Source organism: Lemur catta, chromosome 2 (assembly GCF_020740605.2).
Source record: "Lemur catta isolate mLemCat1 chromosome 2, mLemCat1.pri, whole genome shotgun sequence".
Taxonomy (NCBI): Eukaryota; Metazoa; Chordata; class Mammalia; order Primates; family Lemuridae; genus Lemur; species Lemur catta.
The window spans coordinates 100,957,054-100,984,813 of record NC_059129.1 but is presented as its reverse complement, the minus strand read 5'-3'; the positions used below and the strand labels follow the sequence as shown (position 1 = coordinate 100,984,813).

The 27,760-nt window shown below is 37.6% G+C and overlaps 1 protein-coding gene across 1 annotated transcript; it reads left to right on the top strand.

Annotated features, from left to right (window-relative positions):
• Positions 1–27,760, top strand: OSTM1 (osteoclastogenesis associated transmembrane protein 1). Its single transcript, XM_045544126.1, has 6 exons — positions 1–498; positions 8,841–8,955; positions 17,168–17,265; positions 20,214–20,381; positions 21,595–21,760; positions 25,730–27,760. Exons 1-6 carry the CDS (start codon positions 106–108, stop codon positions 25,783–25,785), a joined length of 996 nt encoding a protein of 331 aa, XP_045400082.1. The 5' UTR covers positions 1–105; the 3' UTR covers positions 25,786–27,760.

Below are 27,760 nucleotides of genomic sequence, written 5' to 3'. Positions count from 1 at the left end.
CTGCTCTGGGCCTGCGCCCGCGGAAGCCGGAAGCGGCGGCTGTCGGCGGTGCCGGCTGTGGGTGGAGGGCAGGCGACAAACGCACGGGTGTTTGTCTACCCCGTGATGGATCCAGACCCGACAGTCGCGCTGCGGAGGTCGTCGCTGCTGCCGTGGCTGCTGCTGCTGTGGTCGGGGCTTGCTCTGGGCGCGCTCCCTTTCGGCAGCAGTCCGCACAGGGTCTTCCGCGACCTCCTTTCGGAGCGGCAGTTGCTGGAGGTGGAGGACTTGTCCCTTTCCCTGCTGCAGGGTGGAGGGCTGGGGCCGCTGATGCTACCCCCGGACCTGCCGGATCTGGATCCCGAGTGTCGGGAGCTCCTGCTGGACTTCGCCAACAGCAGCGCGGAGCTGACAGGGTGTCTAGTGCGCAGCGCCCGGCCCGTGCGCCTCTGTCAGAACTGCTACCCCCTCTTCCAACAGGTCGTCAGCAAGATGGACAACATCAGCCGAGCCGTGGGGGTGGGTAAAGGAGCACACCCAGGATATATGGCGTGGGAGGGTTGGGAAAAGAGGAAGATGTAATGATGGTAAACTCTGGGGGCCTCAGTTTCCCCAACCACAAGAAAAAGAGGTTGGACTGGGTCTCTGGAGTTTGGGGTATCAGAAAAAGGGGGTGGCATTATGGGGCTTGAGGTTTGGATTTTTGTCTCCATGAATGCTGTCGGACATCTTGGTACATATTTGCAGATAGGTATGATTGTTTTTTGGGGGCGGTCCTGCTTCCCTAACCCTATTTTCCTCCCCCCACTCTGCCACAGCTTCTCGTCATCTCCACTTGAAGTTCCCAGGAAGGACCCTTTTCTGAAACCACGATTGGAAAGGAGAAACTGGTAGTGGTTAGGAGCTTGAGCTTTGTAGCCAGAAATGCTCAGATCCACCACTCTAGCAGTGTGATTTTGGATTAATTTTCTTCTCAGAGCCTTAGTTTGCTCCTCTATAAAATGGAAAAAACCCAGCTGCCTAATGTGGCCATTAAAAGGATTAAAAGAGAAACTTTCTGCGAGTTCATCTTAGTGTTTTAGACAATCTGGAGCTAGTTGGTCAGGAGTCCAGTCCCACTCTGCTTATTAGCAATATACTCTGGGCAAGTTACTTGCATTCTCAGTGCCTATTTTCTCTTCTGTAAAATGTGGATAAAAGGAGGTCTTAAGAAACAGACATACAGTAGTAGCTCTCTGTAAATGGGAGCTAAAATTTCCTAAAATTTTAGGAAAATGATAAGTCTGCCCATCATTTTAGTACCTTGAGAGCTCTTCTGGTTATGTAGTAGGCACTATGAGGGATTTAATGAAAAAAAAAAAAAAAAGGAAGACACAGTCTCTGTTCTTCAGTACTTTATAGGGTTTAGACTAGGAAATGATTAGAGTGTCCAGGCCGGTGGGAGTCACGAGGTGTGGGCCGGATATGCTTGGTAAAGGAAAAACATGAGGAATCACGTTGGGATTGGGGAGTGGGAAAGTTCCTCTTGTTTGATGGAATGGCAAGTAGTCTCATGAAAATATGGTTAAAATTATTTCATAAATCATAGTTGATTTGACTAAAATACAGTCTCATCCTGCTTTAAGTGAGCCTGATATTAACATAAAGCTATTATTTTATAAAAATGGGGGATTTATTTGCACTAAGTAAATTCTATGGTTGATCTTTCTGTAAAGAGTTAGTTTTCAAAGTAGTTTAAATAAATTTATGCTTACATGCAATAATTTCCAGGCATACTTCCATTGTTCCATTGGGTATAGCAAGATACATTGATCTATGTATCTTTTTTTTTTAAATCCCCACCGCAACCTCCGATCTATGTATCTTATCATGACTTTAAAATAAAGTACGCAAGACTTATTCTTGTCAACTACAGCAGGGCATTATATGGCATTATATTTGGTTTTGAGCAGTTAGGTGAGTTGTTTTTAAAGTGCCATTTACTCTGAAGAACAAGTACTATTGTGGATAAAATGACCATGAATCGTGATGCAAAGCTTGGATCTTTTGAGGGTAGCAACTGCTTTCCTTGTTTGTGTAGATACTGTGGAATTGAGGTGAAAAATATTGCCTCAAACTCTAGTGTTCAGTGTTATGGGCATCACCCAATCTATGTATGAATTTCCACATGAATTCCTCACTGCCCAGGAGAGGCATCCCAGTGTCTAGATGCAGAAACTTCCTCTCTCTCAGATTCTACCAGTAACCTGGGCAGCCAACTCACCTCACCCTGGTGTGAAAGGAAGAAGGTAAAGAAGTGAAAAGAAAAACCCTTTCCCCAATCTGCATTTCCCCTCCACCTCATCCTAGTCCTTGGTCTCCATTCTCCTTCTTTCCCCAGGAGAGCTGGATATGGCTCATTGGCTCAAAAGCATGATTTCTACAGTTCTGAGATACTTTATGGATTTAAAAGGCTTTTATGGGCTGGTTTAGGAATTGAACCATCATGTATAAAAATGTGCCCTAAGTTTCTTATGAGTTAACTTGAAGGAATATGTTGTCATTTGGGGAAGTTTATTTCTTCAGAGTATTGTATTTTTTTTTTCTCACTTAGACACAGTCTTTCATTTAAATCAGTTTAACTAGCATGCACCTACCCTTCTTGAATTTTGAGCTGCTAAAAGGATATAGAAGGAAAAGGAGGATAAGGTCCGGGCCTCAAACTATCAGTGTAGTTCAGGAAATAAACTTATATTGAGAAAAAGAGAAAAGGAGAATACCAGTGTGTTATAAATTGTACAATAGCAATTTAGAGCAAAATTGTGAAGGGGATGCTGAGTTAAAGGAGAGGACAGAGCAATGTTAGTTAACCAGAGAGAACCTACAAGCTGAATTTTGTTGTTATTGTTTTTGAGACAGTGTCTCACTGTTTCATTCGGGCTACAGTGCAGTGGCATTGTTATAGCTCATGCAACCTCAGACTCCTGGGCTTCAGTGATCCTCCTGTCTCAGCCTCTTGAGTAGCACTACCACCCCTGGCTAATTTTTCTGTTTTTTTGTAGAGACAGGGTTGCTCATGCTCAGGCTGGTCTCCAACTCCTGGCCTCAAGCAATCCTCCTGTCTCAGCCTCCCAAAGTACTAGGATTTCAGGTGTCAGCCACCAAGCCCGGCTACAAGCTGAATTTTGAACAAGGCATCCTTTCTCACTTTCTTTAGGATGAGTGGACATGGGTTGATTCAAAGAAGAGAGAAGTATAACAAGGAGAAAAAGGAATCAAAGGCAGAAAATAGCAAGCTATTTATGTGATACAGCCAGCTAATTAGTTTAACGGTAATAGAATTCTCTACTAGGAATCCTATGTTCTTGTCACTTCCTCTTAGAAGTACTGGGACAAGGACTGCAGACAGTTTTATTATCTCAAGGTAAAGATAATAATGCAGTGATTTGTGAAACCTGAACGGTAGAACTGATGGATTCCCTCTACCTTAGCGTCAGACTTTCTTCTTTTAGTTTAAACTGGTAGGGACATGGCTTCATTGAGCTGTTTAGCATCATCAAAGTGTTCTGAGCATGCTGTAGCCCCCTCAAATTCTAAATTGGTAAGCTCTATTCTACTTGGTTTGTTTAAAATTTAGATAGATAGATAGATGTATGTATGTATATATAGGTACTATAAATGTAAATTTGTGAAGGTGGTAGTCATTTGGGTTATGTTTCTGGTCAGTATTCAATTTACTTTTAGTGTAGATTAATACTTAGGAATATAGGGACAAAATTGGAACACAGCATAACATAATCTATATCTTTCATTAGAGACCATAAAATTTAATGCTTCTTATACATTTGTTCAAAACAATTATTGAGTACCTATTATGTGCAGGCTGTGGTAGTTACTAGGGATGTAGCTGTGAATGAGCAGAGCTTATAGTCTGAAAACAGACATTAAGCATATACAAGTAATTATTTAATTCAGATGTGGTAAGTTTCACAAAGAAAAAACCCAGGTGTTCTCAAAGCATATATTAATAACAAGGGTGCTGTCTAAAGATGATTGTTGGCATGTCCTTTGCAATATATCTAAATTGAATAATGGTACCAGATAAAATTATAGATGGGAATGAAGCTTGTGTATCAACCATTATCATGTGTAATCAATAAATGATTTAATTCTCTTGAAAAAAAATAACAAGGGTGCTGATCTTAAGTATGACTGAGGGTAGGTAGAGTGTTCAGTGATTAAAGCTGACATGTAAAATTTGAGAGGGTACAGGGGCAGGAGAGAGAAGGTATACGTGTAAAGAAATAGCAGGTGTGTTGGCCAGGCGCGGTGGCTCACGCTTGTAATCCTAGCACTCTGGGAGGCCGAGGCGGGTGGATCGCTCAAGGTCAGGAGTTCGAGACCAGCCTGAGCAAGAGCGAGACCCCGTCTCTACTAAAAAAATAGAAACAAATTATCTGGCCAACTAAAATATATATAGAAGAAATTAGCTGGGAATGGTGGCGCATGCCTGTAGTCCCAGCTACCCGGGAGGCTGAGGCAAGAGAATCGCTTGAGCCCAGGAGTTTGAGGTTGCTGTGAGCTAGGCTGACGCCACGGCACTCACTCTAGCCTGGGCAACAAAGCGAGACTCTGTGTCAAAAAAAAAAAAAAAAGAAAGAAAGAAAGAAATAGCAGGTGTGAAGATTCCGAGAAGGGAAATGGTTTGGTGTGTTCGAGGACTAGAAAGAGACTAGTGATCTGCGCCTTAAGAAGTGGGCAGGTGCCAGGTCATGTGGGCCTTGTAGGATGTGTTAAGAATTTTACACTTTGATTTTAAAGCAGTGTGATGTTTTTGAAAGGTTTAATTCTGCAGAATGACATGATAAGATTTGTACTTTAAAAGGCCATTCTGGCTATGTGACAGAAAATGGAGGGCCTGGGGGCTGGGGGAGGGAAGGGGAAAAAGATATGTGGGGAGATAAATTAGGAGACTATTGCAGGGGTGTCAGAAGTGGTGGTGGCTTGGCCATATGAGGCCCATTATGATAGGGAGAAGTGGGTATGTTTCAGAGATATTTAGGAGGCAGAAATGATAGGACTTGGTGGTTAATTGAACGTGGGTAGTGGGGGAGAGGAAATGATGATTTCTAGGGTTTTATTATAATAAAAGCAGCTTAGTAAAGAGGATTGCCATTGACTGAGATGGAGGGAGGAGCCTTTTTAGTAGATGAAGATCATTAACTCAGTTTTTGTTTTTTAATTTTTTTTTTAATTTTTGAGACAGACTCTCACTCTGTTGTCCAGGCTAGAGTGCCGTGGCGTCAGCCTAGCTCACAGCAACCTCAAACTCATGGGTTCAAGCAATACTTCTGCTTCAGCCTCCAAAGTAGCTGGGACTACAGGCATGTGCCACCATGACTGGCTAATTTTTTTCCTGTATATATTTTTAGCTGTCCAGATCATTTCTTTCTATTTTTAGTAGAGACAGGGGTCTTGCTCTTGCTCAGGCTGGTCTTGAACTCCTGACCTCGAGCGATCCTTCCCCCTCGGCCTCCCAGAGTGCTAGGATTACAGGCGTGAGCCACCGTGCCTGGCCCATTAACTCAGTTTTGAACTTGTTGATTTGGAGGCGTTCACAAGCCATCTAAATGGAGGTACTGCATATGTGGTATATATGTCTAGAGTTCTGGACCAGAGGTAATATGTTTAGGAGTGGTCAGCATAAAAATGGTATTTGAAACCATGACATGGATGAGCATGCCTGAGGAATGAGTAATAACACTAGGAGTTGAAGATTAGGCAGAGGATAAACTATCAAAGGAGACTGAGAAGGAAGTTGAGACTGAGAGATGAAGAAACATCAGGAGAGCATGGTGTTTTGTAAGTCAAGGGAAAGGGAAGGGCTGGTTATTTGTGTCAAATCCTGCTGAGAAGATTAGAAATATATCTATCAACATTGGCATTATTGTTGACACTCACAGGAGTGGTTTTGGCTGGGTGCGGTGGCTCACGCCTGTAATCCTAGCACTCTGGGAGGCCGTGGCGGGAGGATTGCTCGAGGTCAGGAGTTCGAGACCAGCCTGAGCAAGAGCAAGACCCCATCTCTACTAAAAATAGAAAGAAATTAGCTGGACAACTAAAAATATATATAGAAAAACTTAGCCAGGCATGGTGGCACATACCTGTAATCCCAGCTACTCAGGAGGCTGAGGCAGGAGGATTTCTTAAGCCCAGGAGTTTGAGGTTGCTGTGAGCTAGGCTGACGCCATGGCACTCTAGCCAGGGCAAAAGAGCGAGACTCTGTCTCAAAAAAAAAAAAAGAGTGGTTTTGATGGAGTGCTTGGGTGTGAAAGCAAGATTAGAGTGAGTTAGTGATTGAGGAATGGAAGATGAGGAAGTGGGAAGAGTGAGCCTAGATGACTTAAAGGTTTAGCCTTGAAGGGGAAATAAGAAAGAGAGGTCATTAAAGAGGAATGTGGGACTCAGGGATTTTCTTTCTATTCCTTTGTTCCTCCATTCCTCTGTTCCTTCTTCCCTTCTTCCTTTCCTAAGATGGGAGAGAGCTGAACATGTTTATTATTATTGTTATTATTTTTGTAGAGATGAGGTCTAGCTATGTTGCCCAGGCTGGTCTCGAACTCTTAGTCTCAAGTCATCTTCCCACCTTGGCCTCCCAAAGTGCTGGGATTACAGGTGTGAGCCTGTAGAGAGGGTGAATGATCCTGTAGGAGGGAGTGGGGAAGTAGACAAAAGATAAAGTAGGGTAGATGGAATCTAGGGCATGTACAGAGAGACGGGGCCTTTGACAGGGGCAGGCACTTTCTCCACTGTGATTTTAGGGTGAAAGGAGAGGTTGGGTGTAAAGGTAGGGAGGTCAGAGTTTCAGCTCCATGGCTTCTGTTTTCACTGTCAGCCAGGAGGCTAGATCTCTCTCTCTTTCTTTCTCTTTCTCTTTTTCTCTTTCTCTCTCCCTCTCCCTCTCCCTCTCCCTCTCTCTCTCTCTCTTCAAATAAATAGTCTTGCTCTGTCACCCTAGGCTGGAATGCAGTGGTGAGATCATAGCTTACTGCAGCCTCAAACTCCTGGGCCCAAGTGATCCTCCTGCCTCAGCCTCCTGAGTAGCTGGGACTACATGCATGTACCACCATGCCTGGCTTTTTGAAAAAAATATTTTTTGTAGAGATGGGGTCTTGCTATATTGCTCAGGCTGGTCTTGAACTCCTCAGCTCAAGTGATCCTCCTGCCCCGGACTCCCAAAGTGCTGGGATTACAGGTTTGAGCCACTGCACCCAGCTAGATCTTCTCTTGAGAGTAAAAAGTGGGAGAGAGATCAGAGTTTCAGGGAGAGTGGAGAAGATTTGAAATAGTGGTTGTAAGGAGAAGAGAATGGATAGGCAGCAAAGTGAGAAGTGTAGTTTGGGATTATAGATTTATTGTGGAAACGATTTGTTATCTAATTTTTGCCAAGAGCTCTCAACTTCCTGGGTGCAGACATGATAAAAGTGGATGATTGGGTTCATGATGGTTAGGGTTCTGCCAACTGGTTATGACGGATTTGATATCGTCCCATTTTATGTATGTATGTATTTGTTTATTTATTTATTTATATTTATTTGTTTGAGACAGGATCTTGCTCTGTTGCCCAGGCTAGAGTGTAGTGGCACTATCATAGCTCATTGCAGCCTCAAACTCCTGGGCTCAAGCAATCCTCCTGCCTCAGCCTCCTGAGCAGGTGGGACCACAGGGTGCACACCATCACGCCCCGCTCATTTATCTTACTGTTACAGAGATGGATTTCACTATGTTGCTCAGGTTGGTCTCAAAACTCCTGGCCTCAAGCCATCCTTCCACTTCAGCTTCTCCAGTAGCTGGGATTACAGGCTGGAGCCACACTGTGCCTGTCTATCAGCAATATTTTAAAGCAAGAATTCTTCCTTTAAGTCTGCCTTCCCTTTTTCTTTCCCTCACATGGCTGATCAGTTCTTTCCCTGGAGTTACCACTGTCTCTCTTTTATTACTCATCACACTATAGAATTCCTTATCTGTGGGGGGAGGTTCTTAAAACCCTAGTGTTGATGGCATTCTTGTACACTTTTTATATCCTCAGAACTCCAGGATTTTTATAGTACCTGGTAAATGGTAAAAGTTAAATAACTTTGAAAGAATGAAGGGTCAGCAGGACTTAGTTCTTTGCTTGGGGCACAAGGAAAAGGAAATAGATAAGGATCAAATAATTTAGGAACTTGGATTTATGATTTGCATAGCATGAGTTTCTTTCATTATTAAAATGATCTGTGGAAAGTGTGGTTTTCTATCTGAGTACATACTATTTGGGTACAATTTGGATGTCTCACATTTTCTTGTGGATTATATGACTTTGAACCAAAAATTGCCCAAAAGATGAAAGCAAATGATGTTATGATCATTTACCTACCAGATTTAAAAAATTATATAAATAGTATATGTTCTTTGTAGAAAAATTTAGACAGCATAAGAGAAGCAAAGGTGAAAATGAAGATCACCATATTTCCATTATCCAGAGATAGCTACTGCTACATTTTTGTAAATAGCTTTCCAGAGTTTCTTCCTATGCATAAACAGTAAGAAATATGACAAATAAGCAATTTGGACCTAAGTAGTTGAGATTGTACTATAGAAGCAAATACTTAAGAAGCAAAGCTTTTCTTGCCTTGCAAGTGAACCTGGTACCAATAAATGTTAGCTGCTTATAGTTTTATTACCATTGTTGTTAATGCCATCATTATCAGATCATATCAAACAAAATGTTAAAAGGTTTATAATAAAGATTTTAATTAATTTTTTAAGGTTTTTGTCTCAAGTTGTTGTTTGGAAAGTCTAAAAATACTCAGATTGTATTTTTCATCTTCTTTTTGTTACAGAATACTTCAGAGAGTCACAGTTGTGCCAGAAGTCTCTTAACAGCAGATAGAATGCAAGTAGTTGTGATTCTCTCTGAGTTTTTTAATACTACGTGGCAGGAAGCAAATTGTGCAAGTAAGTAATTCTTTCATTTTCATGTTGCAGTTATGATTCAGTAGTATAGAAGTCAGATGTTATTTTAGTGAATTTTGGAATCTTTGAAGCTAGAAAGTAGTTTTTATTACTAAGTTTATATGAATAGTCAGCATCATAGTTTATTAGTGGTAACTACTTGGGCAAACACTGAAAGGCAAGAAAGTGCAGTGGTTAATAATATGACATTTGGAGTCAGACAGACATGAGTTTGATTCTAAACTCTGCCCCTTTCACTTACTGGCCCTAACTTATTAGCTCTCAGACTTTGGGCAAGTAACTTTGGCTCCTGGACCTTCAGTTTCCTCATCTGTAAATAGGTGGTAATAGAACCTATCGTACACAATTGCTTTGAGAATTAAGTGAAATAAATTATATGAAGCACTTAGCTCAATGCCTGACACATATTTAATGTTCAATAAATGTTAACTGTTTAGTGTAATAATAATTATGATGTTAAATCTGGCAAATGTTGTTGAGGGGTGGGGGGCGATAACATCTGTACTACCAGCTTTGCAGGTTTGTGTGTAATTATGGAATAAAATGACGTCTATTTTTAGATGTCTTTAGATATTGTTTGGAAAAATTGACATCACTACTTCAATTCAGATGTGTTTTGAATAATAACTATGTGCTAGGCAGTTCTTATCTTCCAAGTCTTATAAATTAGTGAAGGAGAAAGATATATTTACAAATATAACCTAGGGCAGACAAATAAATGCTTTAATAAAGTTATAGAGTCCTTTGAGGAGTAGAAAATAATCTAATTGGGGAGAATTTGAAATGACTTCCTGGAAGGATTACTTTTTGAAGCTAGGCCTTTACAGTTGGGCATGATTTCCATAAGTAGAGATGAGAGAGGAACACTGCGGCTAGAGACGCATCATGGGCAGAGGCACAGAGGTATAAAGGGTAATAGATGTTCCAGAGTCCTGGAAGCACAACAGGAGATAAAGTTGGCAAGGGAAGGTAGGACCTTGACTGATACAGTAGTTTATCATTTGGGCCAACATTTTTCATACTGCTTAGAATACCAGCATATTATTAAGAAAGGGTTATATAGCAGTCCTTCCTTATCTGCAGTTTTGCTTGCAGTAATCCACAGTCAACTGTAGTCCAAAAATTTTAAATGGAAGATTTCAGAAATGAGCAATTCATAAGTTTTAAATTGTGTGTCGTTCTTAGTAGTGTGATAAAATCTTGTGCCACCCTGCTTCCTCCCACCCAGGCAGATGTGAATCATCCCTTTGTTCAGCATATCCATGCTGTATGTGCACCCTGCTCGTTAGTCACTCAGGCGCCGTCTTGGTTATTGGGTTGACTGTCACAGTATCACAGTGCTTGTGTTCAAGTAACCCTTATTTTACTTAATAATACTTTCCTAATAATAACTTAATTATTAGTCATTGTTATTAATCTTTTTACTGTGTCTAATTTATAAATTAAATTTTATCATAGGTATGTACGTATAGGAAAAAACACAGTATATAGAGGATTCAGGACTATAGATGCTTTCAGGCATCCACTGAGGGTCTTGGAATGTATCCCCCAAAGATAAGGGGGAGTGCTGTATGCTGTAATATCTTGGGGACTTAACAATGAACCTGGAATGTTAAAGGCAATGAGGAATACTGCAGGTAAAAATAGGTTTTTTAAAACATCATTTAACCTAGCACTTTCTAAGCTTTTTTAAAAAACCACAAAGACCCTTTTTTCATGGAACTCCGTTGGAAGAGAAAGAGAAACACCAGGCCGGGCGTGGTGGCTCACACCTGTAATCCTAGCACTCTGGGAGGCCGAGGCGGGCAGATTGCTCGAGGTCAGGAGTTCAAGACCAGCCTGAGCAAGAGCAAGACCCCCGTCTCTACTAAAAATAGAAAGAAATTATCTGGCCAACTAAAAATATATATAGAAAAAATTAGCTGGCCATGGTGGCACTTGCCTGTAGTCCCAGCTACTGGGGAGGCTGAGGCAGTAGGATCGCTTAAGCCCAGGAGTTTGAGGTTGCTGTGAGCTAGGCTGACGCCACGGCACTCACTCTAGCCCGGGCAACAAAGCGAGACTCTGACTCAAAAAAAAAAAAAAGAGAAACACCAGTAAGGAATTTATTACAATAGTTTATACAATAGTTTCTCTTTGCAAGAAGCAAAGAGAATGTGAAGTAGGTCAGGGGCCTTAGAAATAGAAAGGACAGGATGGATTAAAAAATCCATGTTCCTGTAAATCATAAAGTAGCTTAACTTTTCTAAGGACTTGTCTTTTTTCCTGTCTTGAAAATATTCCTTACATTGAACTTCTTCTGAAGAACATAAAAAGGCTAAGCAATTAGATATGAGTTATTCAAGAGCTCTTACTTCCTAATTAAAATTAATTTGGCCAAGACATAGTTCATATGAAGAAAAATTATAAATGGGACAAAGAGCCCCTGCTAGGTTTTTTTTCCCTTGTCATTATAACATGGTATATTGAATATTGACTCTTTTAATTTTGTCTTTATTAATTCAAATTTTCTGGTAATTTGAACAGAGGCTTGGCTGACACAACTTTTTTTTTTTAGCATAACCTTTACTTTTTTGAAGTAAAATTTTCCAGTATAAATATGATTGAAGAGAATTTAACATATATAGACCTATTTTTAAATATTCTTAAGCCTTTTAGAAAAATCCATTAATATAGCCAGGCGCAATGGCTCATGCCTGTGATCCTAGCACTTTGGGAGGCTGAGAGGAGAGGATCGCTTGAGCTCAGGAGTTTGAGACAAGTCTGGGCAATAGTGAGACCTCGTCTCTACAAAAAAAATTTAAAAATTAGCCAGGCGTGGTGGCGTGTGCCTGTAGCCCCAGCTGCTCGGGAGGCTGAGGCAGGAGGATCTATCTCTTCAGCCCAGGAGTTCAAGGCTGCAGTGAGCTATGATGCCGCTGTACTCTAGCTGGGGCAACAGAGTGATACCCTGTCTCAAAAAGAAAAAGAAGTCTAGAACTAAATTCAAAAGGCTTTAACATTGTTCATCTGAGTAGACAGTGTTTTTTCATGAGTTAATGCCTGATTTTGTGTTTTAAAGTACTGTTTGACAAATTCATTATACAGTCTCCATTTATAAATTCACTATAATTAGCCCTACAGAAGTTTAACTGTTGTACTGTAGACATATTTCATTATTGCAGAAAGCCTAATATTTTACTAAAAACATAAATGTAAAATACTCCCTTTTTTCCCAAACATCACTTAGTACTATGTAAAATTAAAATTAGATAATAGGAAAAAAATTGTAAGGTAGAATTGTACATTTTCTAATGTTAACCCTCAGATGTGATCAAGCATCAGCTTCTCATGCAATTGACAGCATCTTTAGCAACCTCAAATCCATCAAGCCACTAATTTCATTGAATCCTTGCTGTTTTCTTTTCTTAATAAATGATGCAAAAGGCTTCTCTTTACCTTTATGCTGAAAATCAATTTCCTACCTATCTAGTCATTGTTTTTTAAGTCCTTGGCCTTTAAAAATATATAAAAGAATATAAGGGATATTTACTCTTTTAATAAAATGGAAGATGATCATATCACACTAAAATTTTTAACTGACTGTGCCCAATCAGAAGTTTGCCTAGAGAGCTGGGCATGGTGGCCTGCACCTGTAGTCCCAGTTACTTAGGAGGCTGAGGTGGGAAGATTGCTTAAGCCCAGGAGTTCGAGGAGTTCATGCAGTGCACTGTGATTGAACTTGTGGCAAATTTTTGGATTATTTGCCTTTTAATTTAAGCACAAAGAAAGACTGATCCAGTTTTCTCAGAACCTGTGTAAAATTGTTAAACATAAGCCACTAATCCATTTATCTCAGTTATCCTTTTTCCAGTGATCTAGTTATTAAATTAAATTTGCAGATACACAGCTGATAAGTGATACCCGCAGTAGGGATCTTTAATGGTAAGTAATATGGAGTTCATTCAGTCTGGCACCTAAAAGATAAAATGGGAAGGAAAATAGTTACAAAAGAAGAAGAAAGACCACTGATTTAAGAGTTTGTTTTTTACTGAGAGAAACCAATATGAGATCCATTTTGTACAAATATATATATATATATATATATATATATATATTTTTTTTTTTTTTTTTTTTTTTGAGATAGGGTCTCACTCTGTTGCCTGGGCTAGGATGCCCTGGTGTCAGCCTAGCTCACAGCAACCTCAAACTCCTGGGCTCAAGCAATCCTCCTACCTCAGCCTCCTGAGTAGCTGAGACTACAGGCCTGCACCACCATGCCCTGCTAATTTTTCTATTTTTTGTAGAGACAGAGTCTCACTCTTGCTCAGGCTGGTCTCCAACTCCTGGTTTCTAGCAATCCTCCCGCCTTGGCCTCCCAAAGTGCTTGGATTACAGATGTGAACCACCACGCCCAGCCTTATTTTATATTTTCTGAAGCTTGTCCTATTTTTTTTTTTTTTTTTGGAGACAAAGTCTTGCTCTGTTGTCTGGGCTAGATTGCCATGGTGTCAGCCTAGCTCACAGCAACCTCAATCTCCTGGGCTTAAGCAATCCTTCTCCCTCAGCCCCCCAAGTAGCTTGGACTACAGGCATGCACCACTATGCCCGGCTAATTTTTTCTATATATTTTTAGTTGTCTGGCTAATTTCTTTCTATTTTGAGTAGAGATGAGGTTTCACTCTTGCTCAGGCTGGTCTCGAGCTTCTGATCTTGAGTGATCCTCCCGCCTTGGCCTCCCAGAGTGCTAGGATTATAGGCAAGAGCCACCATGCTGGCCGATTGTCCTATTTTTTAGAAATTGGTGATTTGTCTCTGTCTCTTTTATAAAACTAGGTTTGAAAAACAGTGGAGATCTTTATACAAACTCCTAATAGATGCCAAATACTTTATTGAAAGATGCATAATTCCTGTTATGATAATTTAGTAGGTTTCTATGTAAGGTCTTAACTTGAATCCTTAACACCTTTAAGAATGCTTCTTGAGCTGATGCCTGAGCCCTCACTGAGGAAGAAGCTATGCTAATCTGTCCTTGATGAAGCTTCATTGATTATCTGAGATGAAGAAAATTCATAATGACCACTTCACTTAGTGCTTATGGGAAGCTTTATTATAACTAATATTCTTTAACTTACTAATTTCTAAAATGTATAGTTTCTGACTGTTTATAACCTTAAGCTCAAAATTCCTGCAAAGGGATAAAAGGAGAATTTACTGGAGTTCCTTTGTTTTGAATCAGAAATTCAGGGCTCTTTAGTAATGAAGACATTTTTAACCCCATTATTTAAATGAACTCCTTGGTGCTTTATAATACCACTGTCTAATGATCATTGAAAAAATTTGATGGTACTGCATTAATGTAGTACTTGACAAAATGACCAGTCTATATTAGCTTTTAGTTTAATTTTCAAATTATTTTAAGTGAAAAATAAATGGCTGTGAGTAAAATAGAAAAGATTAAGTTCTTTAATTCTTCAGAGAACCTTTCTTTATAAATTGCTTGTTTATAAAGAAATTATTTTAATTATCTTGCACAGAAGAAATTGCTATTGCTCTCTCTTTATAGTATGCACTTTATACTACTTTTGCAGGCAATATGGGGACATATACCCTCTTTTATCCCTGTATAGTGTATGTCAGTTGTCATGACATGGCTTATACCATAGGTGTGCAATTGCTATGGTTGAAACTGTGCTCCTTCAACTTCCCTGCACAACATCAACCACAAAAACTGAAAACCTGCTCAATCTTGTTAGCCTAATATACTAATATTCTGCATATGTGTAATTGTGTTTGTTTTTATTTATACCAACTCTGCCTCATCCTTAAAAGGATTCAGGGCTACTTCATGATGATTTTTCATTGTTGTTTGTTGTTTGTTTATTTTTATTTTTTGAGGCAGGGTCTCACTTTGTTGCCCTGGTAGAGTGCAATGGCATCATCATAGCTCACTGCAACCTCCGACTCCTGGGCTCAAGCAATCCTCCTGCCTCAGCCTCCTGGGTAGCTGGGACTACAGGCGCACACCATGACGCCTGGCTAATTTTTCTGTTTTTGGTAGAGACATGGTCTTGTTCTTGCTCAGGATGGTCTTCAACTCCTGAGCTCAAGCAATCCTCTCGCCTTGGCCTCCCAGAGTGCATTGATTACAGGTGTGAGCCACTGTGTCCGGCCCATGATGATGTTAAACCAGTATTAAGAGGGGCTTATCTTATAGTTTTTAAAAAAAGAATTTAGTATTTGAACTTTGTCAAAGCTGACAGATGAAATAACATATTTAAATAGTAAAGAAAAATGATATAATTAAAAGAACACTTAATTGGGAGTTTGGAAACCATGTTTTGTATCTCCCTGCCTTATTAACTTGCTGTATGATTCTTAGTATATTTTCTTATTTCTCTGGCTTAGTTTCCTAATGTGTAAAGTGGTCCCTCAGATTATTAAGTGATAGAGTGAATAATTAAAATTAGTCTCATATTCTTGAGAAGATAAAGTTTCAGAGAATGTAGAGTACGTGAGTTCAAAGGGGAAGAATCTAGCAACAGGTTCACCTAGAGGGCCCCATGTATACTGGGACCTGCAGAATGGGCCTGTGTGAGGGGGTGAATGGGACTGAATTCCAGCTTAGCTTCTGGAGGCAGAAGTGCCCTCTTGTAATTCATCCACCCAGAGGAGATGTCTTTTTCTAATTTGCACAAAGGAGTCTGAGATGCTGTCTTGTCCACCAGGTTTAGGTTTCATCTCAGTCGCCCACTCTGGTCAGTTGGTGGTGACTGCCTGAATCCCTGTGTGGTGTAAGACATCTGTGGGTAGTGGGGGGCGTAGGCAGGGGCATGTGTTTGTTGACTCTTTGAGTCTTGAACTTCTTAATGGTTTAGAATGTAGCTGTGAATATGTCAGTTATTTTGTAGTGTTTGAGAGTGCAGGCTCAAGAATCAGCCTGAGTAGAATTTCCAGCTTTTCAGTTTTCAGTTTTCAGTTTTGTGACTTTGGGCAACCTCTTAATTTCTCTAAACCTCTGTTCCTTATTTATAAAGTGGAGATAATGATAGTTCTTATCTCAGAATCCTTGCAAGAATTAAATGAGCAAATATATTTAAAGTACAGGATAGACATAGTGCTTGGAACATAACCAGTACTTAGTCAATGTTAGCTTTCACTGTTGTGATTGCTGTTTATTGTAGTACATGAATGTCCCTTAGTGTATCATACCCTAGTGTCCACCTATTCAGCCTTTTTTCCATTGAATTCTTTCTGTTTGCATCCCGCCTTTCTCCTGCATTATTGCAATAGCTTCCTATGCTGTCTTTCCACTCCCAATGGAGAGATGGTCCTAAATTTCTGAATAAGGTAGGTATAATATAAAGCTGTCTGTTGAAATTAAGTTGAACCTGGATTGGAGATAGCAGGCTGAGAACACAGGGAGAGGAAAAGACAAAATGAGGATAAAGAATAAGTTCTGTGAAGAAGGGAGAATAGATAAATAAATTGGGGTATATTCATACGTTGAAAACAATGAAAAGGAATGAATGGACTTGAACTAATGCTAAGCAAGAGTAGCAAGTTGCAGAGAAATGCCATTTATGTAAGGTTTTTAAAAAACATGTAAAACAATTCCATTTATTTCCATACTTTACTTGAAACCACTGTGTCAGTATTTTAGGCAAAATTCTCACCGGTTTGTTTCTCTGAGCTCCCAACTCACCATAGATTAGACAGAGCAAATTTTAAAAGTTATTCTGGTAAGTACACTAAATGACCCATTAGTGAAGTTGGAAGAGACACAGAACTACTAAATTTGACACAAAAGATGATAAAAAGGCATATGAATTTAGGTAAAATTAATGCAGAATAAACTGTCTTATGCCTAAATAGCACTATTAAGGCAGAAGTTGATAGCTGATGTTCATGCTTACGGCCTTGCGCCATCAAAAGTCAATTTAAGTTTTATTTGGTATATTGTTTTTGTAAAAAAGGAGAATATGTGATTATTTTAAGATTTTCGTGAAAATGGGTAAGACCTTTAAAAAAATCTTTTGGAAACTAAGTGAAGTTTATGTATTTGGAAATTCTCTTACGTGCAATACTTTGTGGTTGTTTGAATAAAGAATTACTATGGTGAGAAACAAAAGATGATAGCTTGAGAGATAAATGACAACACGTAATTGTTGCTTGAATTATACTAATATGCTTTATGGTGGTTTTTTTTTGACAGATTGTTTAACGAACAACAGTGAAGAACTATCAAACAGCACAGTAAATTTCCTCAGTCTATTTAATCAAACCTTGACCTGTTTTGAGCATAACCTTCAGGTATTTTATATGTGATATTTGAAATTAAACTACTGCCTTGTACAAATGAATAATATGTAGTTCCAAGTTTTTATTGCATTAATTGTTGATATTTATCTATACCCATGATGTAGAGGAGTTAATAGACATGGATTTCTGCTTTTAAGTTCTTGTATTCACAAATCATTAAAAGTTTCAGTTCTCTCATTTATAAAGTAGTAAAATATCTACCCTGCCTATCTTCAAGTATTTTGTAGTGAGGATCTGGTGAGTGTATTAATTCAGGCATGTGATTATTTAATTAAAACACAACATTGTTCAATCTGACAGTAGTTTACCCTGACTTTGTTTCTGTAATAGTAAGGTATTTTGCTGTGCAGTATGATTCTGTCTACAGGAAGCCTATTCTTTGCCTCAATATTTGCTTATACATATTTTATTTAAGGCACTTTTTTAGTAAGGTAACTTTGAGTATTGAATTATTAATATGATATAAAAGGTAGCCTTTAAGAATCTTACTGACCAGGCGCGGTGGCTCATGCCTGTAATCCTAGCACTCTGGGAGGCCAAGGTGGGTGGATCATTTGAGCTCAGGAGTTTGAGACCAGCCTGAGCAAGAGTGAGACCCCATCTCTACTAAAAATAGAAAGAAATTATATGGACATCTTAAATATATATATAGACAAAATTAGCTGGGCATGGTGGTGCATGTCTGTAGTCCCAGCTACTCAGGAGGCTGAGGCAGGAGGATTGCTTGAGCCCAGGAGTTTGAGGTTGCTGTGAGCTAGGCTGACGCCACAGCACTCTAGCCTGGACAACAAAGTGATACTCTGTCTCAAAAAAAAAAAAAAAAAAAAAAAAAGCTTACTGTGTAGATTTTTGTTGTCTCCATCTCTGACTCTTGAATTTTGGCATTGGAACTTGCCTGGTGGGAATGAAAGATGAGATTGGAACTCTGGTAAAATTGTAGTTTTGAAACTTACATAATAAGTAAGTTATGTTTAGGATATAAGCATATATGATTTCCTCTTTACTAAATGTGATAACACAGAATCATTAATTTCCCTGAGAATAATAAACATTAGCTGAACATGTCTCAGAATGTGTTCCATAGCATGTTAATAGATGGCCTATCAAAAAAGGGTTTAATATTCTATTAAGGTTGGGAAATGCTTTACTACAGGACTTCAGAACCTTTAGTGGACTAATGCATGTTGTAAAACTCAAATGGTAGTTTTTGTATACAGTAGTCACCCCTCATCCATGGTTTCACTTTCCACAGTTTCAGTTACCCATGGTCAACTGCAGTTAGAAAATGTTACATGGAAAATTCTGGAAATAAACAATTCATAAGTTTTAAATTGAGCACCGTAGATAGCCTTTTTTCATATAACTTGGAGTACTTGTATGAGTTAGTTTGGTGGATTCCTAGAAGTGTAATTGCTATATTGTCAACTTAAGAAAAAAATACTAGAGAAAATTATCTTCAAAATATTGAGTTTACTTGGAATGAAAAATGTGGATTATGATGTAGAATGCACTGGCAAGCCACCAGTGCATCTGGTGAAGGAAGGGTAAAGGAAACTTTTATTAGCAAAAAGGGAGAGGTTCACGTAAGCTGCTTAGAAACAGAGTTCATTGGTTCCAGAGGCTCAAAGCCAGAGTTGTCATCAATTCATTGGTGGAGATTCTGTTACTGGGCAAGTGCTCTTTCAAGCGAATCTTATCTAACTTGCTGCAATCCTAAGGAATGTCAGTGATAAACCTTGTCAAAGCAGATTTGAAGGAGGACATAAAAGGGTTTCTCTTGGGAGGGTTTTAGAAAGTCCTTAGAAACTGTTCCTATCGTAGACATATAAGCATGAAACTCTTCTGTGCCTTCCTTGCCCTATTTTTACAGGTCTGAAAAAAGTTATCCTGGTATCTGCAACATTCACATTATCAAAAGATATGTATATTTGTAATTTTAATAAAAATGGCTAAATTACCCTCCATCAAAATGATATGCTCAACTTTGACTTTAGGTAAATGCATAATTGTTCTGTGAAAAACAGTCAATGGGCTATTTCTTATAGGAGACTAAAGGGAGCTTTAGTTTTTCTGATAGATGGTGACAGTAACATTGTAGAGGCTACATCAGTTTAATTACTTTGATTTTCTTCTTTTCTCTTTCATTTCAATGCTCAGTTACTGTCCTTTCTCCATGCTACAAAGTAAAGAATAAGGAGAATAGAAAGCAAAGGTGAGAACTGACAGTTCAGCAAACTTGTTCTTGAAAAGACAAGTGTCAAACTACAAGGAGAAAAAAATGGAGATTTTCTAGTATAATGTTTTATATGTTATCTCCACTATCCTCATTTTAGGTTACATAGTTCTTTGGTATTTACCCCTTTCTGTTGACTAGAAAGGCTGGATTATGAACCTTGTGATTAGAGAATTGAGTGGGGATGTAGTTTTGGGGCCTTTTCCTCTCCCATTAAAAAAGTCTAGTCTCAATAAAGCAAACTATGGTGTTGAAGTCAGCCTAGGCAGGAACATATTTTATTTATTCAGTGAGAGTAGTATAGATAAGTACAAATATGTAATGACAAGATAGTTCAGGAAATTTGGTATTTTAGTTACCAATAATTTGGCATATGGGCTATTGTTATCCTGCCACATTGGCTAGTACAGTGGTTTTCAAAATCTAGGGGTACCTAGAAAGTGCCAAATATTTTGCTGTGTGCTTCAGATACCAGGTTTCTAATCCTTTGGTATACTCCTGCTTGTAATACAGGTAGAGGTAGACCCATTTTATAGATGATGAAAGTGAGACTCAGAGTGATTTAGTAACCTGTCTAACATCACAGCCCAGCACTTTAACACACCATGTTATTTCCTGTCCTCTATGAGGGCGAATAGCTTACATTAAAGAGAGATATTGTGTGTAATGTTTATTGTATGTATTACAAGTGTCTTTATCATTTTAGGGGAGTGCACACAGTCTTCTACAGACAAAAAATTATTCAGAAGTATGCAAAAACTGTCGTGAAGCATACAAATCTCTGAGTAGTCTGTACAATGAAATGCAAAAAATGAATGAACTTGAAAATAAAGCTGAACCTGGAACACATTTATGCATTGATGTGGAAGATGCAGTAAGTACTTTGTTTCTGTTGTGACATATTTCTTAGTGTTGTTGAATATACCTTCAGTAGTAGTATCCTTTTTGGAAGTACGTTGGAACTGCATATTCTGTCTTCAACCAGAAATAACTAGTTATAAAACAGTAAAGTTTTAGCATATCCTGGTCAAACTAAAATGGAAATTAATCAGGCACTTCATAAGTGGTTTGATAATTGTTTACTTTTTTTTTTAATTTGAAAATGTATACCATTTTGAGAGGTGTGGGCGTGGTTATATTTCAGTTTCTTGTGTACTTGTTGCTGATTTAAGAAGTTTCTGGGTTTTACTACAGTTTGTTTCAGAGGCTATTCCTCAATCACTTCCTATTCCATTGGTTTATTTCTTTATATCTGTTACCATCTGAAAATATTTATTCATTTATAGTCTTTCTCCCCTTTCTAAAATATGTAAGCCACATGAGGACAAGCACCTAGGATTTTTTGTTTACCATTCAGTATTTAGGACAGTTCCTGGCATATAATGGCCTTAGTGTGTGTGTATGATTGAATGAATGGTCAACAAAAACTATTTTTCTCCATTGTATAGCCTGCCTTTACATGGGGCACCACTAGATGGCGATCATGTCTTTTTAGGCAATATCATGCCTGGGTATTGTGTTAGAGGTAACTATTATTGGCTCAAAGTAGAGAACTTGAGGACAAAATTGGTAAGCTTAATGGTTGACAATAATGAGTGGATTATCACAGCAGCTCAGTGGACTAATAATACTCAGGGTGGTAAAAAGCACTTAAAATATATGCGGCATGAGGATTTTTGTTTGTTTTTACTGCTCCATTCCTACTGCCTAGAATAGTACCTGGTTTCTAGCAGCTCCTAATAAATAATAAATATTCTTTAATGAAAAATACAGGGTCTAGCTGTATTTCTATTGATACAGGTTCTCTGTTTGAAAGCTACGAATGGTTGACATTCTAGAAATGGTCAGTATTATGAATTTAGAATATGAAATTTCTATCTTGGTATATTAATAAATTTATATAGTAACTAATTGTGAACGAGCTTATTTCCCTGCCAGAAGAGATTGTCTTGAACTATCAATAGATTTTTAGGGGTGTGAATTTAGTCTAAATTCTAGGTGTCTGTTTAGATATTGACAAAATAATTATAAGAAATTGAAGGCAAGTTAAATATAAAATAGAATAATACTATTTGTTCTTGTTCCAGATGAACATTACTAGAAAACTGTGGAGTCGAACTTTCAACTGTTCAGTCCCCTGCAGTGACACAGTACCTGTAATTGCTGTTTCTGTGTTCATTCTCTTTCTGCCTGTTGTCTTCTACCTTAGTAGCTTTCTCCACTCGGAACAAAAGAAACGCAAACTCATTCTACGTAAGTTTCTTTTTATAGTTATTTATTTATTTAGATAAAAGCCTGTATTTTTAAAATTTAAACCTGTTTTAGAATGACATAAACTCTGAGAACTCAAAGTATATTAGTCTAAAATGACTCCCAGCTTTCAGTTTTACAGTTATGCTTACTAATGAAAAAGATGTGTGAGAATTTTATAAGTGAAGATAATCAAAAATCAAAAGATAGCGTCTTTCAGATGATTGAGTTGAGAAAGCTAGATTACTCCAGCAATAAGTTTAGCAACAACAGAGGAATAGCAACAGAGGCTTTTAACTCCTGACATGGAAATAGTGGGGAGCTACAGACAGCTCATAGGCCCATTGGAGTCATGGTAGAACCACCTAAAAGCAAGGCAGGCAGGAAGAATCTATAGCTAACATGCAGACAATTTGTTTTGAACAAATTGGAATTGCAGTTACAAGAGTGTTTCTTGATGTATAGTACATATTCAGTACATATCAATGCCTTTTCTTTTTCCCCATCAAACAGGCCAAAGCAAAAGCAGCACTAACTAGAAGATCCCATCTAGCTAAAGAAGAGTGGCTTCTAAGTCACATGGGTTTCTTGTTTATTATCAGAATGAAAGCATGGGCTTATCCCTTAGCAATTTCAGTTTTTAAAAAAGATTTTGGGGGAAAAAGTTAATCTTTTTTTCTCTCAAATATTATTCCTGGTCTAGGAATCTATGATATAAAAAATTATCTCCCCTGTAAATTTCTTGCTAGCACTTCTTCATCCAAATTCACTTCTAATATATCTAGCTTTTTAAAAAAGGTTACCTGTAGATCAGCTAGAACTGAATTTGTAATGTCTCTTCACCTTAAAATGCCAGCTACTAGAGGGGAGAGTCTTTGTCATGGGTGTATTTAGTAAAGCTTTTTGAAGGTTGCCAGCATTCTGTAAATATGTAAAAGCTCAGTCCTTAAAAGCATTTATTTAGAACAACAGCAAAATATTGTAGGGATCTCACTGTTGAGAAACTTTATTTTTCAGGGGTTGGTGTATTTTTAAAGTCTAGCATCTTATTTGCCTTGCAAATCTATTTAACTTTGTGGAAGATATTTATTGTTGCCAATCGGGGGGTTTTATTTGTTTATTTTTGCAGTAAAAGTCACCTCCAGTGTCACTATCTGCTGTGCAAGCCATAAACTTTGTAGTCATTTTTTAATTCTTTTCTTTCTTTTTATTTTTCTGTTCCTACATTCCCCTCCCCACTTTCAATTTGTTAACAAGTATGCTGCCAGCCCTACTTCTACCTCTTTCATTGTTTTTTTCTCTACCTCCACTGACAAACACTAGCCTAGGCCATCATCACCTCTTATCTGTACCAATGCAGGAGCCCCTTAACCAGTATCCCTGCTTCCACTCCTTGATCTACTAAAATTCATACTCCATATAGTGGCTACTGTAATTTTTTAAACACAAATAATTTTACCATGTTTCTCTCCCATTTGAAACCCTTCACAGGTTCCTACTGTACCTAGAATAAATCCAGACTTACTTCCAGGGTCTGCTGTCTGGCCCAGATCCACCTTTCTAAACTCACTGCATCTACTTTCCTGCTTGCTCATGGTACTCTGGGCAGGCTGGCTCCTTTCTTTCCCTTCCTCTCAAATGCCAAGCTCATTCACACCGACCCGTTGCCAAGGCCCTTCCCACTTTCTTAACCCGGCTTCTTGCCGCACAGGTCTTAGCTCAAAGGTTACTTGGACAAAGACCTTTTATGCTCTCCCAATCTAAGAATACAGCTTTCTTAGCCTTCTTCTGCAAGGAAAGAATACATCTGATTTCTTTAATGGCACTTAAACTAACTTAAGTTAAATAATTTAAGTTATTTAAATTAATGTTTTCATTTATTTTCTGCCTTATTTGTTTGTCTTCCCTGACTGGACTATAAGCTCCATGAGAACAAGAATTATGTTTATCTTTGTTCATCACTGTCTCACCAGCATCTGGAAAGTGCCCGGCCTATTGTAGGTGCTCAAAGATATTTATTGAATAAAAGAACATTATACATAATGTTAGCATTTCCCAGAGTATGTTCCTCAGAATACTAGTCCTATGAAATTCTCTGTGAAAAAAAATTTGTGGAATATTAAGATTGGGAAATGCTTCATACACATCCTTTTCATGAGCTCTGTGAAGGTACAAAACATAAGTTAAAGGCTCTGAGATTGCAAGTCCTGAAGCTTGACAGTAGAACCTTTGCATAATACCTATTAATGTTTCACAGAAACATTGTTTACAAAGCTCATTTAAGGAAATGCTAGTACTGTGTAAGCAAACCGTTGTTGTGCAGGTACTTCATGGACATTTTCATTTATTTTTCTTTATGCTACCACTCATCAAGCTGTTATTGAATGCCTGACAAATGCTAGTACTGTGGTAGGGATTAGGAATTTAAATAAGGAACAAGATATAATCCATGCCCTCAGAGAACACACTGACCATAATGTAATTATTGCAACCTGTGTAGTAGAGGTAAATAGGGTATGGTTGGGCCACAGAGAAGGTTCAGACTAACTCTGCATTGGGGGTGTTGGAATTCACCATTAGATGATCCCTGGGGTAGAATTTTTAAGAATATAGGGATTTATCAGGTAGAGAATAAAGAGGTAAGGAAGTTGTAGGTGTGTGTACTCGTTGGTATTGCTACCTAGTCTGTTTGTTAAGTAATTTGATGATTAGTAAAAAGCTAGATTGCTTCTAGTAATTTTTAACAAAGTAATTAAAAAAACCCCAAAACTATTGATTTAGTTTGCTTCCCAAATCTACTGAAGGCTGAAGAAGTAAACTTTTAGTTTAGGCGATTTTTTTTTAGTTTAAGTTTGGCCTTTAGTTTAGGCTAAAGCAGTACACTGGTCCAGGAAGTCATGTTGTCATTTTGCACTTACAGTTGGGGTCAGGGAAGACCCTGATAGAAACCGGAGCAGTGGTTCTCATCCTTGGCTACATATCAGAAGTATTTTGTAGGGCTTTAAAAAAAATACAGGTGCCTGGGCCCCACTGCAGACCTTCCAAATCACAGGGGAGATTCCTAGTTAGCCAGTGTAAGACACTCTCACTGTGGTGCAGTTGGTTTTCATTTCTACAGCATAAGAAACATTCACGTTTAAGTATAAAATATGTTACCAAGCCAAATAACCATGATTTGTTTGAACCCTAATGACTCAGTCCAATAAGCATCAAATCAAAATTGATTGTAACATATTTTGTTAGCAGCCACATATGTTTGTGTGTGTAATATAAAATTCATTTTTCTTTAAAAGTCATTTAAATTTTTTTTTACATTACAGAGTTCTCTCACTGAATTTTTTTTCATCTGAAACTACAAGCTATTTTATTTCCTTCTTTCCAATATATATACCTTTTCTTTTTCTTTTTCTTTTTCTCACCTTATTGCACTGGCTAAATTGGTGGCACGATGTTGAATAAGACCAGGTATCCTTATCTTGTTCTAGACCTTAGGAGGAAACCATTCAGTCTTTCACAGTTAAGCATAATGATTGCTGTAGAATCTTTGTAGACACCCTGTATCAGATTGAGAATGAGAACATTTTCACTGAATTCTTTCAAGAGAAAGTTAGATTTGGATTTCTAACTTAGACTTTTAATTGTACAATTTTGTTATTGTTCTTTATAACACTTTCATTTTCTAGATAGATTACTTTCACCTACATTACATGCTTAAGATTGTGACGTTCAAGAAGATATAAATGATGTCATTTTATTTGGTACTGCTTCTAACAAGGTCATGTGCAGTTTCTAACAAAGTTATGTGTTTTGAGTTTGGTAGTAAAAATACACTTAGGTTTTAATTCTTAGAAGATTGGATCTATTCAGATTCAAACATAGAACTAATAGATAAATATTATAGTTTACATTAAAATAATAAATAATCATGTTTAGAGAATTTAAGTTAAAATGTAATACTTTTGATTTATCTAGCCAAACGTCTCAAGTCCAGTACCAGTTTTGCAAACATTCAAGAAAATTCAAACTGAAACCTACAAAATGAAGAATTGACACCGTACCACATGAATGAATGGTGGAAGACACAGCTTGGTCAGAAAGAAGATAGACTGTGATTTGGCAAGTCAAGTTCTTAAGAAATGCAAGGACTTCAGATTTATTTTTAGATAAAAATTTTCAATTTTTCTTTCCTTTTCCGCCCCCCTTTTTAAGGATTTGGGTATTTTAAATTTCCATTCATAGCAATGTTATCTATTTTAAAGTGTATTTGTTACAATAACAGAAGATGCAAGAACAATCTTTGTTTTGTAGGCATATTATTACTATTTGAGACTTCTGGTATGTCCTTATTAACATAAGTATCTGAAGTAGAAAAGTTTTTGAAAATTAACATTTAAAAATTAATCAGTTAAAGCAAACACTTTGAAAAAGAAATATACTTGCCAAAAGGTAGCAGGTCCAAAGATTAATTTAAATTACTCCTCACTGCAGTATTATTGTTACACATATATTTAGTATGTCATACATTACAATAATATATAATTCAATCTCTTGTTTCCCTAAAGTCAATTTTGAAACCACTAACTACAAACCTCCTTAACAATTTTTAGAAGTGGTAAGCCACATTACATTTATCTTTTTAAAAAGATTTATGGTAACTGGTTTCTTACTTGACTTTTATAAATAGTATTTTACATCTTATTTTTGCCTTTATTTCATAAGTAATTTGAAATCACTGGACTGCTTTGTTATATTCAGGGCAAGATGGATTCTTTTTATACCAGGGTTTTGCATTGTGAATTACATTAAGTTATTTGGCAATTTATAATTTATTACTACTTTAAATCAACTGTAGCATTATCACACTGTATTTAAATTGTGATTTTTTTTTTAATGAAATTTTTCTCTTGGGTTACATAGGGATATGGGGGAGAGAAAGGAGGCATAAAAAAAACTTAAGGTTCAGAGAACAGGCAGGGACCTGAGGGGATGCTCACTATAAGGCCGTGGAGTTGTTCACACTGGGGGCATGAATCAGAATGATAGTCTCATGCAGAAAGCAGTTCAATTACGATGATTCTTATTTTTTTCTAAATTATTTAAATCAGATAAAAGTGATAAGACTGAAATGAAATCACATATTTCACTCTCAGAAAACAAATTCTATTTTGGAATGTTTGTATTAGTCTTTAAAAAACATTTCAGAATTGTTCACAATTTTATTTCTCAGGTTTTTAGAGTTCAATATTTCACTTATTAATTCCTTCTTGCTTTCTTGGTGGAAATAGGGTTTGTTTTAAATATTAATAACATAAAGCCTCCTCTGTATGGAAACAGAGTTTAGTTAAATAGTAAGAGAACTTGAATCTCTTCATATACCATAAAATGCTCTATAGAGAGACAAGAAGTGTTTTTATTATTTTTTTATGTTTACCATATACACAGAGTGAAAGAGAAGGCTCATCCTTGGATGTGTAACATATCCAAAAGCTGTTACAGTTTCTCTGGTCTGCTGTGTTCCATGAAAAATGTGTTGGAGTTTGTTCCTGCTGCTGATACCTATAGCACTATCTTGATTTGAAGTTTATGTTTGAGAGCCTTTGAAAGCAGTCTTCATTAATGCAGATAAAACCAGTTTACATGTGCAAAGTTAGAAAATGACGTGTTTGATTCTGTAAGTAGTGACTTTTTGAGTACCTTTCAATATTATGTACTTGTAAAAACCATTGTTTTTGAATATAAGGCTAATAAGCACTTTAAAAAAGAAAAGGCCACCTTTACTATTTTTCTGGGTGGGTCATTGCTCTTTAGAAGTAGCATCAGCAATAGATTTCAAAAGTAAGTATTAAGCGCTACACTAAAGTGTGTAAATATTTCATTTTGTAGTCATGTTGAAAAATTCTTTGCATAGTTCTGAATTCTGAGATACATAGCTTTAATGTATGCACAAGACTATCTTTAAGTTTCTTTGACACTTTAAATAAATGAAATAACTTAAGGAAATTG

What these genes read in the sequence shown, in the direction of transcription:
- OSTM1 (XM_045544126.1), top strand. Translation starts at nt 106, where the DNA reads ATGGATCCAGACCCGACAGTCGCGCTGCGGAGGTCGTCGCTGCTGCCG. An exon ending in GCAGGAAGCAAATTGTGCAA is followed by an intron (nt 8,956 to 17,167) that starts GTAAGTAATTCT and finishes TTTTTTTGACAG; the next exon opens with ATTGTTTAACGAACAACAGT. An exon ending in GAAACGCAAACTCATTCTAC is followed by an intron (nt 21,761 to 25,729) that starts GTAAGTTTCTTT and finishes TGATTTATCTAG; the next exon opens with CCAAACGTCTCAAGTCCAGT.